At 43.1% G+C, this 14,470-nt stretch overlaps 1 protein-coding gene across 1 annotated transcript; it reads left to right on the top strand.

The window, feature by feature from the left end:
- The first annotated feature begins 5,179 nt into the window (after positions 1 to 5,179).
- LOC101974889 (olfactory receptor 2A12-like) lies at positions 5,180 to 6,127 on the top strand. Its single transcript, XM_013362808.2, has one exon. It carries the CDS (start codon positions 5,180 to 5,182, stop codon positions 6,125 to 6,127), a length of 948 nt encoding a protein of 315 aa, XP_013218262.2.
- The last annotated feature ends 8,343 nt before the right edge of the window (positions 6,128 to 14,470 follow it).

Below are 14,470 nucleotides of genomic sequence, written 5' to 3'. Positions count from 1 at the left end.
ATTGTAATGCAGACTGGAAAGGCTGGAAGAGAGGTGTTGGGGGTGGGAGGGTGGAGGTCAGAGCTTGGGGAGCAGAGTACTTTAGAGAATTCATCACTGATTTTAGCACACACCGAAGTAAGTGCGTGCTCTTACTTCAGTACAAGAAAGGGTTTTTCTGAAGGGCAGAGCCACAGTCTCCTAAGCGTCCTTGACCAAGACAGAGAGCCCTGTACCTAGAGGTAGGTGAACAGTGTTGGAGCATCCTTTGCTGGTGAGGCTGCATAGATGCCCTTTTAAGGGCTGACTTTTCAAGATTGTCACTATCCCCAAAGTTTAGTGCATCTCTGGAGTTGTTCAGAGCAGATCTGTGGGGTGGCATTGAGGATGGAGGGAGGTGAATGCAACCCAGAGCAGATGAGAGAAAGAGCCAGAACTTGCTGGCTCTAGACTCGTGCCCGGGTCTTGCCACCTCAGACCAGACCCTTCCCAGATACAGAGGCTATGGGGAGCACTAGAACTGCCTTTCTCAGCTGGAGAGAAGTACCAAGGTTGAGGCACTGGGGCTGCATCTAACTCTGAGGACAGCTTCTGCCTGCAATGCTCAGGGAGGCTGCAGGTTTCAAGCAGCCAGGAAAGATATGCTCCTACAGGAGGTTGTGTGGAGGTGGCAGCCACTGAGCCAGCTGCTAGGGCCCTGGGGGGTCACCACTTGCTCCCTGGGATCAGATTCCTGACTCCTGGATTCTGTCTTCCAGTTTCCATCCCTTTCTATTCAAGAGGCTCTTTCCTGACTTTGTGGTCCTTTGTGTCTCCTCGTCTGTCCTTCTGCTCATTGACTTGGCCTCTGTGTCTCTATTCTGCCCAGCCCGGGTCTCTGGCCTGGACCCTGGTCCATCCTTGCTGCTCTAGGTGAGGGTCTTCCCCTCTCTCCCCACTCTGTCTTTTGTCTCCCAGATTCTCCTGATGGTGCCCGGCTGCCACCAGGTCTTCTCTCTGGTATTGCAGGTGTCAGAACTTAAAGAAGGCTGCCCCCACTCACCCTCATACCCCTGAGCCAGCCCTCTCTCCTCTTCCCAGATGACACTGTGGACTCCCTGGGATATATGGATGTGACTGGAGAGGACTATGCGGAAGGGCCATCCCTGGCCCACCTGCCTGGCCTCTGGCTTCCCATTAGGATGCCTCTTCCCTTCATGCAGATGGCTAAGAAGGAGATGATAGTGTGGAGGGCAGGGGGAAGAAGTGGATGCACAGGCTGGGGTAGGGCGGGGCAGCCCCGGCAGCCTTCAGAACAAGCCTGGCATCCTTCCCTTCCTGCATCTGCTGGGCCTGTTCCAGCTTTACTCATTCTGCTGTGGGGCCACAATTTCTGCTCCTCTTGTCCCTTTTCATTTGCATTCTATTTCTGGAGGAAGCTTCTACTCTGGAGGAGGCAGGGATGAGCCAGTAAGTGAATGGGTAAGTGGTGAGAGAGGGAGGGTGCCCTGTTTTCAGGGTCAGCCAACCACACTCTTTCCATTGACAGCTGTGACCCTGGGCAAGGCATGACACCTCTTTCCTCATCTGTGAAATGTGCATAGTAAAATGCCCACCTCCTAGGACTCCTGTTCATCTTGTAGGCATGCTGCTACGGCTTTCCCTGTTTCCTAGGGCAGCAGTTTATGCTGACTGGGGGCGGGGGGGGAGCGTGTCCACATTCATTGTTAAATCTTCCAACTATTACTCCAGTTATGGGGATAAAGAAAATAATTCATGTAAAGCACATGGATGTTATAGTGCCTGGCACAGAGAAAACTGTTATTATTAGAATTATTATTTATTGCCTGGGACAGGAGTTGAGAGAGAAAGATCCATGATATTTAGTACCAGCTATCCCAACCCATCCATGGACTAATGGCATGATTTCTTCGGAGGGTCTGGTGACCTCCTGCATAAATGAATTTTTTTTCTTGAACTCTGGGGAACAGGAGGGAAAATTAAAAAGAGAAAGAAAATATAAACATTCCCTTTTCTCGTGTCCTGGCTTCCCAGAACCTCGCAGTATGCAGATCACTCAGTAAGTATTTATTGGTGTCATGATGTGCCTGGCTCTGTATTCAGTAAGGACATTACAGAGGAAAACATGACAGCAGAGCCAAGCTGCTCAGTGGGCACGTGTCCAACCTGTAGAATTTTCAGGTGAACCAAGGCTGGCCTTCAGCTAGGACAGAGCCCAAAGAGCTGACCAGATGGCAACCAGGAGGTCTGGGTCTTCATCTCAACTCTTTCCCAAACCTCCATCAGGCCAGAAGAAATGGGTCTCTAACTGCAGATCAGTGTCCGTGTCTCCTCTCTGAAGACGGCTTCCAGAACTAGTGGGAGACTTTGCAGGCCAGCCCTGTACTTGTCTGAAGATCTCTCTAAAGGACAGAGCCCACCAACCTGCCTGGGAACCTGGAGACCAAAACCAAGTCTGGCTTGAAGGAATGCCGGGGTGCTGTTCTAACTCTCTTAGCCTCTCACCAGCAGATTAATGAAGGAGCAGCCCCACTAGATTTTTGTTTTAGAAAGAGCATTCTGAAGGCTGGGCAGAGAACAGGCTGGGCAGAGGTTCAGTGGAAGGACTGAGATAGGAGCCCATGAGAGAGAGACGCTAAGTGTCTAAGCTGACATTGGCAGTGGGATAGTGGAGGAACAGGTGGGTGGAGGTGGCAACAATGGACACTGAGGACAGATAGGACGTAGGGGATGAGATAGGAGTTGAGGGGTCTTCCCAAGTTCCTGACTGGTTTGATTGGATTGATCTCACAGATGCCATCCATTACTCTCTCCCTGTGTGTGTGTGTGTGTGTGTGTGTGTGTGTGTGTGTGTGAATGTGCACACACATGCGCTTATTTATATGTATGTATACATATATGTCAACTAAATTCAGTCCAAGCTTCTATGTGCTCATGATTTGTCTTTCTGACCTAATAATCCAGGACTAAAAGAGATTCTGTAAATTGAGGGCTCTGACTGGTTGAGTTCTAGTGAGCTCTGGTTTTGCTGCCCATGGGAAACCCTACTGCAATTGAAGAATGAGTGAGATTCTGTTTCTCCCATACATTCCCTCAGTTTCCCTATCTGTGAGATGGTGATGATGATCCCTGTCTTATATTTCTCACTGTCACGATGTGGCTCAGAGAGAATGAATGTCAAGCATGCTGTAAGGCATGACCCACAAGCTGGGTTATATATTTTGGCTCAAAGGCACAAATTCCAGGCTCTTCATGGTAGGTAATGATGTTGCTACTTGTTCTTCCTCACATGGGGTATCTGCTTTCTATGCTTTAGAGTTGGGCAGTTTTTCCTCCCAAGTAGTCTGCATACTTTTGGGAGAGTCAAGGAGGGGTGGGGACCCAGGGAGTCTGTTTCTGACTCAAACTCCTGGTCGTGGAACAGGGTCACTTTGTTGGTTTAGAGAGAGCAGTCCCATTTTGACCACAGTCAAAATGTCCCCACAGTTCAACCAGGTTAGACCCCTCCTAAACACCAGTCCCTCAAAGAAAATCCTACTCATTGGCTTTGTGTGAAAAATGAGAAATGACAGCACATGTTCCCACTCTAAATTTCAAGGTAAAAAATTCTGACATTCTTGGGATGTTTATTCATAGGAAGAATGTGGTTCGCAAAAATGTGTTTTTTCTTTTTTACAGCTGAGACCTAGAGAAGTCCGCTAATGGCCCAAGTCTCATAGCAGTGAAGTCAGGGCCAAGATTCAAGCAGAACCAGCTGCCTCCACCTGCCATGTGGTTTGTCTCTTTGACACCTAGCCCAGGTACTACTCTTTTGTGAAGGTAGAGAAGCTAAGGCCAGCCTACAGAGACAGTGTAGATTATAAAGGCTTTTTGGTGAAAAATAAGATTTAATAAAAACAATTGTCTTCCAGCTACCTGGCAGCTATTGGATAAGATCTGTGAAGGTCCCACAAAGGTCCTCAGCACACAAGAGGTTTAGATTGTGTGCAATTCTGTTGGCCAAAGTGAAAAAACTACCTAAGGTATTGAATGTAGGCACAAGGTTCTTATGAAGCCTCACTCGATGCTTCAGAGAACAAGCTGATTAGAGAACAAGTAGGCTGGAGATCAGATGGAAAAGAGTAACCCAAACACCATCAAGATTGCTCCATTCCCCAAGTACCAGCAACGCAAATGGCATCTCTTTGGAGAGGTGTCCTTCCCTGTTCCCATGAAGAAACTGATTCTCAGGGAATTAAGCTCAGACAGAGCTAAGAGGGAGTAAGAAGCTGAAAGAGTGGAAGGAGGAGAATCAGGGGTGGGCACTAGTGGGGGGTTAATTGACTGCAGGCTCCAGGATGGGGGAGTGACTTCTCAGGATGTTTCTTGTGTACCTTGGATCTGAATCCCAGTCTTATATAAGGAGAACCATTCAGAAATGCAGGTAGCATTAGCCGAGCATCAACTACATGCTAAACTTTCTATGATTTTTGTGCCAAAATATCCTTAAATTTTTTCAGCAAACCTGTGACAAAGGGATATTTGTTCTAATTTTGTACTTGTTCAAAGCAGTCTCAAAGGATGGCGGTGAGGGGGATGTAAATGACTTGTTCAAGGTTATTTCGCAAATTATACAGCTAGGATTGAGAAATTTGTGTTTTTTCTAATACACTGTGGCCTGAAATAGGGTAAGTGGATAATCAGAGATTCATCATGCCTAATGAAAAACTAAGGGTAAAATTAAATTGGAAAAATTAATCTATGTATTTGCAATAAGTAAATGGATTCTCTTCCTGTTTCAAGCATCTGAAGTTTGCCAACTTGCATGGGATCTGCACATCAATGCTAAGCTCTAAATACCCGGGTGTATGAAGGAGAACTGGATGCTAAGGGGAATTGGTGATCAGCTTGCCCAATGATTTCATCTCAGAGCAGAGGAAACTGAGGCTGAGATGGGGGAACTGCTAGTGGTTTTGAGACACAGCTAACCCCAAATAAGAAGCTCTCCTCTTCATAAATCTTCTGGGAGTGGTGAAAAAAGATAAAAGCAGGTAAGGTGGGTTGTCTCTTTGCCCAGGGAGAGCTTAGAGATTATGGTGTCCCATCAGAATTGGACACCAGCCACTACCTAACCCCCTAAGTAACCCCAGCTCTTAGTGTATACCTTGACAGTCCACTGTCTAAATTGGTGCCTCTCTTTTTCATTGAGAGATAAAGGACAATGCAAAAGCTCAACCAGTCCTTTGTGAGTGAATTCATTCTTCTGGGCTTCTCCCTGGATCCCAGAACCACACCCCTGCTCTTCTGGATCTTTCTGATGATCTACCTGTTGATTATTCTGGGCAATGGCTTGATTACCATCCTCGTCTGCCTGGATTCCCACCTTCACACCCCCATGTACTTCTTTATTGGCATCCTTTCCATGCTGGACCTGGGCTATACCACCACGACTGTGCCCCAGATGTTGGCACATCTGGCCAGCCAGGAGAAGACCATCTCTTTTTCTAGCTGTGTGGCTCAGATGTACATTTTCTTGGTATTAGGTGTCACTGAGTCCTGGCTCTTTGCCATGATGTCTATTGACAGGTATGTGGCCATCTGCCATCCACTCCGGTACAAGGTCATCATGAGCCCATGGCTATGTGGGGTAATGGTCATTTTCTGTGGACTCTGGGGGGTCATCTCTGCTCTTATCTACACCGTCTTTGCCATGCGCCTGCCCTACTGTGGACCCAACAAGATTAACCACTTCTTCTGTGAAGTTCCTGCAGTCTTAAAGCTGGCTTGTGCAGATACCTCACTCAATGACCGAGTGGACTTCATCCTTGGTTTTAGTGTCATACTGATCCCACTGTCCCTTATCCTCATCATTTATGTCAACATCTTCATCGCCATCCTGAAGATCCGTTCAGCACAGGGGAGGCTGAAGGCCTTCTCCACTTGTGCCTCTCATATCACTGTGGTCACCATGTTCTGTGTGCCAGCCATGGTCATGTACATGAAGCCTGGCTCTAAGGCCTCCCCAGAAGAGGACAAGAAGCTGGCTCTGTTCTACAATGTCATCTCTGCTTTTCTCAACCCTATCATCTACAGCCTCCGGAACAAGGACGTGAAGAGGGCTTTCCTCAAGGTGACAGGCTGGGCAAGGTCACAGAATGAGTTTGCCTAAAAGGACAGAGAAACACTACTCATAAGTGCATGCTGGCCATGGCCCTAAACAGTTTCTCACATGACTTGGCCGCACCAGTGCTCACTCCTCTTCAGCCTCTAATCACAACTCTGTGCAGGTCCTTGGAGACCACCCACTATTTGGCTGATATAACAGGATCCTGTGAAATGTCTTCCAGGCACATCGGGTCTTTCATCTCCTTTTATTCCACAATCTTGGTGTTCAGCAAAGGAGAGATAACCGAGCAATTAGTCTTTAATTAAGATGAAGGGAAAGAGTTTGGGGGTATACCCCACTACTGAATCATGAGAAAGTTTCCCTATCCTCTGGAAACCATAGTCATGGTATCAGGTGAGCTGAATACAAGGGCAGGAGTGTTGTCTTAGAAGATTCCTGGCCCTAGAGGAGAAGTGAATTTCAGATATGCTGGGTGGAGACAAGTTGGGCTGGTGCAATCTGACCCCCCTGACCTTCTCAGACTCATCTCAGGTTGGTCTGTCTTCTTCCTTTCACTTCACATGAATTGGACTTCTGTCATTGCCTTTTCTGCATCAAACCTTCCACATACCCTACGCTCTCTCCTTACCCTAAACCCTACCCTCCCTCCATGCCACCCCAAAAGACTGTTAATTCCTATTTATCCATCAGGTCTTGGCTTAAACTGAAGTTTCTAAAAGAACACTTTTCTTGAGTCCAAAAGAGTTGAGAGTGAGTTCACCTTCAAAGCATCCCGCGCCTCCTCTCACATAATAATAAAGGTGTGTGGCTCAACTTCTTAGTTCTCTGCTAGATACCAAGGTGGGAACACTGACAGCCTGATTTACTGCTGTTTGCTCAGGACACAGCACCCTGCTTCCCACAAATTGGTCTTCAACAAATAGGTTGTGGGTGAGGGAATGAACACCACACTTTGACCTGATTTCTAGATTACTAATTTTCTCTTCAATTGTATCTAGTCTGTCATTAAAAACAGTAATAATCAACTTGTACATTGTTGGTGAGACTACAAAATAGTGCAATAACTTTGGAAGGCAGTAAGGAGATTCCTCAAAAAACTAGGAATGGAATCACCATATGACCCAGCTAGCCCACTCCTCAATATATATCCAAAGGAGTTAATATCATCATACATGTGCATGTGACAAAGCCACATCACTGTTTATCTCTGCTCAATTTCTAATAGCTAAGATGTAGAACCAGCCCAGATGCCTGTCAATGAAATCAAGAAAATGTGGCATATATGCGTGATAAAGTTTTACTCAACCATGCAAAAAAAAGTGACTTCATGACATTTGCCAGGATATGGATGAATCTGGAGACTATGATGCTAAGTGAAATAAGCCAATCCAAAAAAACCAAAGACTGAATGTTCCCTCTGATATGTGGATGCTAACACACAACAAGGGGTTGGGGAAGAATAGAAGTTCATTGGATTAAACAAAGGGGAATGAAGGGAAGGGAGGGAGTACAGGAATAGGAAAGACAATGGAATGAATCTGACACAGACTTTTTATGTTTGTTTATGAGTACACCACGTCATCTACAACCACAAGACTGGGATCCTAATTATAATAAGCTAGACTCAGTGTTTTTATAAACATGTTCAAATATACTGTACTGACATGTAATATCTTAAAAAGAACAAATACATTAAAAAAACATAATACGGACAGAATTTAGAACATTGTGAGAAAATAACTGATGTTTTGAAATGATAGGATCCAGAGTAGATAAAGAGGGAATCAAAGGCTACAGGGGAATGGAAATTGATAGACAAAAAAAAAAAAAAAGAAAAAGAAAAAGAAAGTGTTGGAAGCCCCGTGAAGTGGAAGCAGTTGAGTGAACATGTAGTTAGACAGGAGGTAGTGATCAGAGAATGTCTGAAGGAGTAATTTCAGAAATGAGATTGTTCCTAAGTAATGAAAAGTACCAGGTATGGGCATAGATGGCTGAAGTGGACTTCAAAGATGAAGAGATGAAGGAAGGGAAGGGCTGGGTCTTGAATCAGGTCATCCCCTCAGACATTGAAGTCATTCAGGATGATGGACTCAAGATTAAGACCTTGAGACAAGTGTTAAGTTTTCATAGAAAATGAGGATTTAAATAATAAACTTTAACTAATGATTATTACATGCATCTGGTAAAGCACATTGATGGAGGATTGGGGCACCAATGATGCTAACATCAAAACCACCAGACTTCTGAGTTGACCACAAAATTAAACATGGCCACTCAAAAAACTAGAACCCACAAAGCCTCTAGATCAATAATCAGTTCATGTTTAAAAGCAACACAACAGAGAAACAGGTTTGAGTAAATCTTGAAAATGATTAGCGAACTCCAGACTCTGAAAAATCCAGCTCATTTCCTACATAAAATGAAAGGGGTTGGGAGAAGATTGAAATAAGAGCATAGACTTAATTCTACATCATGTACAACCAGCAGAATGAGAAGTTATACTCCATATATGTACAATGGGTCAAAATACATGCTACTATCTTGTAGAACTAATAAGAACAAATTTAAAAATATATAAAAAAGAAAATAAACCTATGAGACATAAAGGACAATCTCAATAAATGGAAACATCACTTATTTTTCAATGGTAAAATCCATTATTTTACAGATGTTCATGTTTCTAAATAAATCTAAGTAATTAACATTATCAATAAGATTCATATGGAAAAGTAAATGCATATGAATAGCGGAGAATTTTTTAAAGAAGAAAACTGAGGAAACTTGTCCTACTCATGGTTAAGAATATAGCCTCCGAAGTTAAGAGACCTGGGTTATAACCATTTGACCCACTTATCTCACTCCTCGATATATACCCAAAGAACTTGAAATCAGCGTACTACAGTGATACAGCCACATCAATGTTCATAGCAGCTCAATGCAAAATAGCTAAGATATGGAACCAACCAAGATGCCCTTCAACAGATGAATGGATTAAAAATGTAGTTTATATATACACAAGGGAATAATTCTCAGCCATAAAGAAAAATAAAATTATATCATTTGCTGGTAAATGTATGGAACTGGAGACTATCATGCTAAGTGAAATAAGCCAATCCCTAAAAACCAAAGAACCAATGTTCTCTCTGATATGAGGATGCTAACACACAATGAGGGGTAGGGAATAGAACTTCATTGGGTTAGACAAAGGGGAATGAAGGGAAGGAGGTGTGGGAATAGGAAAGACAGTAGAATGAATTGGATATAACTTTCCTATATTCGAATATGAATACATGTAACTCCACACCATGTCCACCACAAGAATAGGATCCTAATTCAAATAAGCTATACTTCATGTATGTAAAAATATGTTCTTACTGTCATGTGTATCTAAAAAGAATTTTTAAAAACTTTAAAAAGTTATGAAACTTTTTGAATTGTGCTGCTGAGAACATTGATATGGTTGTATCCCTGTAGTATGATGTTTTTAAGTCCTTTGGGTATAAACAGAGTTGTGAGATAGATGGGCAAAATGGTGGTTCCATTCCAGTTTTCCAAGGAATCTCCATACTGCTTTCTATATTGTTTGTATCAATTTGCAGTCCCACCAGCAATGTATAAGTGTGCCTTATTTCCTACCTCCTCGCCAATACTTATTGTTGTTTGTATTCTTGATGGCTGCCATTCTGACTGGGGTGAGATGAAATCTTAGAGTAGTTTTGATTTGCATTTTTCTAATTGCTAGAGATGTTGAACTTTTTTCATGTTTATTAATTGATTGTATATCCTCTTCTGAGAAGTGACTGTTCTGTTCCTTGGCCCATTTATTGATAGAGTTATTTTTTTTTTGGTGTTGAGGTTTTTGAGTGCTTTATATAGCTAAATTGTGGAACCAACCCAGGTGCCCTTCAATAGATGAATGGATAGGGAAACTCTGGTATATATACACAATGGAACATTACTCAGCATTAAAAGAGAATAAAATCATGGCATTTGCAGGTAAGTGCATGGAGTTGGAAAATATAATGCTAGGTGAAATAAGCCAGTCCCCAAAAACCAAAGGCCAAATATTTTGATATGAGGATACTGTCTCATAAGGGACAAGGGGGTAGGAATGATGGTGGAATGAGTTAGACATCATTACCCTAAGTACATGTATGAAGATACAAATGGTGTGAAAATACTTTGTGTACAATAGGTGACTTGAAAAATTTTGCCCTATATATGTAGTATGAAATGAATTGCATTCTGCCATCATATATAACAAATTAGAATAAATAAATAATTTAATAAAAAAGAAAAAATTGAAATTAAAGAATTTTAAAATTAAAAAAAGTTACGACATTTTTATTAGGGCAAAAAATGTCCATAAAGGCATTCATTAAACATGTCTTTTGAGTTCCTACCATATGCCAAGTGTAGGGTCAAGTATGGTACAGAGGAAAAGGCAGACATAAAAGGATCCCATCCCTGTGAAGAATGTAAATACACAATTATTGAAAAAAAACAAAGCATATCCGGGAGATAGGGAGGTGACAGTGTCAGAAAAATGGTGGTGGATACAGAAACTTGTAAAAAGCAAGAGATTTCTAATAGGAAGAGAGGAATTGAAATTAATTGGAAGGAGCAAGTAGAGCCTATACAATACATCCCCATCTTAACTTTAGAGTTAGAGAGGAAGAGAAGACTCTACTTGAAATACAAAGGAAGCTGACATAAAACCTTCGCTGATAACCTCTTGTTCATGCAAAGATATAATGACGTGAAAGAGCTTTGGAAGCCCCATGTGGTGCCTGGAACCCCAGCGCTCAGGAAGTTGAGGCAAAGGATTGCAAGTTCAAAGCCAGCCTCAGCAACGGTGAGGCTCTAAGCAACTCAGTGAGACCCTGTCTCTAAATACAAAATAGGGCTGGGGATGTGGCTCAGTGGTTGAGTGCCCCTGAGTTCAAACCCTGGTACACCCCCTGCCCCAACTAAGAAATAAAGAGCTTTGGAAAATGTGGCAAGTTAAATAAACTGGGCTACTGACTTATTCCACTTTCCCAATTCTTGCTTCAGGACTTTTCTCCAAGGCCACAAGCTCTTAGCTCTGTCCTACACTTTCATTGATATTTGCACATTGAGTGTCAAAACTGCACATTATCTCAAGAACGGGGACTAATATCACTAATATCACTAATATCACAGCTCCATTTCTTCTCTTGGTTGTTTCCTATGCTCACTCTTAGACCAAGGCACTGGGACCACTGCCCCTTGGTGAGACCCACTCACTAGCCAAAGTGCAGGGTTGGTGGCATCACAATGGGCATGCAGTCCTGGGGTGATGTGGGCCCCCATGTGTGGTATAACTGCTGGAGCAGCTCTGGCATGAGATCACTTGCTCACCATAACTGTGACAAGCTGAGAAGCCAGAAGTGTTTGAAATGATGACAAGGAAGCGCCCTCAAATTTCCCCCACCTCGACCCCAGCCTCCTCCTCCCTCTGTTCCTCCAACAGCTCCTCCTCCAACCTGCCTTCCTCCCCTGACTACTCCATTTTTCTTCCCTCCATCTACTGTCCAGCGCAACGCCTCCCTCTCTGTCTTCTGCCCTACCTGGTTCCCTCCTCTAGCTAGTGGTGCCAGTTCCTACTACCCCACCTTAAATATCTCCATGCCCAGCTCTTCCTCTCTTCCTTCTGGACCACCCACTCACCAGCCTATTCATCTTGCTCCTCTTTCCTGCTACTCCTCCATCATGGCCCCTACTCCTCCTCCCAGCCCTTCCTTCTAGTTTCCCTGTTCTCTTTTTTTTTTAGCTTCTTTTTTTAAAAAATTGATTTTATTCTTTTTAAATATACGACAGAGGAATGCATTACAATTCTTATTACACATATAAAACACAATTTTTCATATATTTGTATAAAGTATGTTCATTCCAATTTAAGTCTTTATACATGTACTTGTTTTTTTTGCATTACAATTTTTATTACACATATATAACACAATTTTTTATATCTCTGTTTGTATATAAAGTAGGTTGACGCCTAACTTGAGTCTGATGTACTTTGGATAATGATGTCCATTACATTCCACCATCCTTGCTGATCCCCTGCCTCCTCCCTTTCCCTCCCTCCCCCCTGTTCTCTTGTCCCCGGCTCACAATCCAGTCATCCAAAACCAGACTGAGCCATTGATGACTCGCATTCTGGGATGGCGCCCCTACTCCCCATGCAGTTCAGAATGGCCAGGTTCTGAATGCCCAGTAGCCTGACCTGGGAACCCAAGAAATGCAGGGCAAGGGCAAGCCAAGCTTCAGCCTGGAACATCTCTCTGGTGAGTTCCAAGACCCCTGCCTCAGCCAGCTTAGCGTATGGGCAGCCTTTGTAGCCAGCACCCTCACCCCTCACCCACCTCCACTGCATTGTCACCTGGGTCATGGACCTCTGCAGGGTGTGCAAAGTTCTGGTTAGACTTTATGTGAACAAAAACCTGGCTCCTGTACCCTAAGGTGCTGTATGTCCCTGAGGAGAGGGTGAAAGGCATGAGGGATACAATCCCCTCTCCTCCTGTTAGAGCTCACATGGAAATGCCAGAGAAGGAGGAAATCTAACTATGGAAGTCAGAGGGTCCTTACAGACACAAGAGCCAGTGATCTTGGAATCCATCTTGAATCTGTCATAAGCCAGAGTCTGCAGCGGTACCTAAAGAGATACTAGGCAAATGAAAAGAAGTTTGCTGCCACCACAGCGCCAAATGCTGAACATCGATTCTGGAGACATAATGGCTTATGCCCACCAAGTTAGATCCTTCCTTGGCCACTCTGTGTGCCGAGAGGGCCTTGCCTTTGTACGACTGCAGCAGCCAACGCAGATCACTGGGGAAGGGAGGAGCACAAAAAAGAGTCTTCCAAAAGCATGACTTGTGTGATCAGAATTTCATTAGTTGAAGTTGGTTTACAAAAACTACATTCATTTTATTCTGGAAACTCCGTGTCTTGGGTAACCAGACATGTCCTTATGTCCAATAAGTGCTAGAAGAAAAAAGAAAAATGTGAAAATAATTTTTTCTTCTTAAAAAAAAATACAGTTCTTAGGGCTGGGGTGTGACTTAGTGGTTAGTACCCTGGGTTCAATTCCCAGTATCAAAAACAAAATTAAAAGGCATGGGGAAGGGAGCAGCTGAGGAAACAATGAGGGAAACAGAAGAAAACATTCTTTCAAAAATAACTGAGGCTATAATGAAGAATGAAGAGAAATGATCTGAAAGAACTCTAATTCAGATAGTTTATTACATCTACAGAAGACTAAAATGATGTAAGACAACAATTAGAGAATAGTTCATGGGGGATAAAATGAAATAAGTTAGATATTCAATAAAATGATTAGAAAAAAATTAATGTTTCTCCCAAAGTAGGACCAAAATATGAACTTAGCAGATGTTCATCCTCTGAAAAATTCCAGAATCAGAGCAAAGAAAGTGGCATTTCTCCAACAGGAAAGAACTTGAATCCTTCTAAACATCCTAGTTAAAGAGGGAACACAGACCCACACCAAGGCATGTCATCGTGAAGTTTAAGATATTCAGGAGGAAAAAAAAATCTTCCAGAGAGAAGAATAAGAATGAGACACACCAGATTCCTCATCAGCAATACAAGAAGCATCAGCACAAAGACCCAGAACCTTCAACATTTTAAGGGGAAAATTTTAGCAACCAAATTGAGGCCATTTCAGAAATGTGTGGAGATAAAAAGTCTACCTCTCATATTCTTTTTCTTAGGAATATACTAGAAAATGATGCACAATGAAAAGAAGTGTAATTTAAGAAAAGAAACTATGGGATCTGGAAAGTAACTGAGCCAACTCAGGTCTAGAAGAGATGAGGGTGACTTATTCCATGACAGACCTGAGCTGCAGCAGGAAAATTATAAGACAGATAAAATGGCAAAGCATCTGGACAAAGCCAAGGACATGGAAGGAAAATTAGGCAAGAGAAAAAATGTGTAGTGATCATTAAGCCAAGAGACAACCCACAGAGGAAATCTGATCACCTATTTGATCAGATTGAACCTCTATTTGCACAGGGATAGTTACAGCTGTTCCAAACCATTGCTCCAAGTGTCCACCTTCTCTCAATAATAATAATATGTTGGGGCTGGGGATGTGGCTCAAGTGGTAGCGCGCTCGCCTGGCATGCGTGCGGCCAGGGTTCGATCCTCAGCACCACATACAAACAAAGATGTTGTGTCCGCCGAAAACTAAAAAATAAATATTAAAAAATTATCTTTCTCTCAAAAAAAGAAGGGAAAAACTCATTGATGAGTTTATTTTAAAAAATAATAATAACACTGTGTTAAAAAAACAAGCGTGCTGGGCTGAGGCTGGGGCTCAGTGGTAGAGTGCTTGCCTCA

The sequence above is a fragment of the Ictidomys tridecemlineatus genome, chromosome 11, assembly GCF_052094955.1.
Source record: "Ictidomys tridecemlineatus isolate mIctTri1 chromosome 11, mIctTri1.hap1, whole genome shotgun sequence".
Lineage (NCBI taxonomy): Eukaryota > Metazoa > Chordata > Mammalia > Rodentia > Sciuridae > Ictidomys > Ictidomys tridecemlineatus.
This window is presented reverse-complemented; position numbering and strand designations above follow the sequence as displayed.

Coding starts and splice junctions, on each gene's coding strand:
- LOC101974889 (XM_013362808.2), top strand. CDS start 5,180: ATGCAAAAGCTCAACCAGTCCTTTGTGAGTGAATTCATTCTTCTGGGC.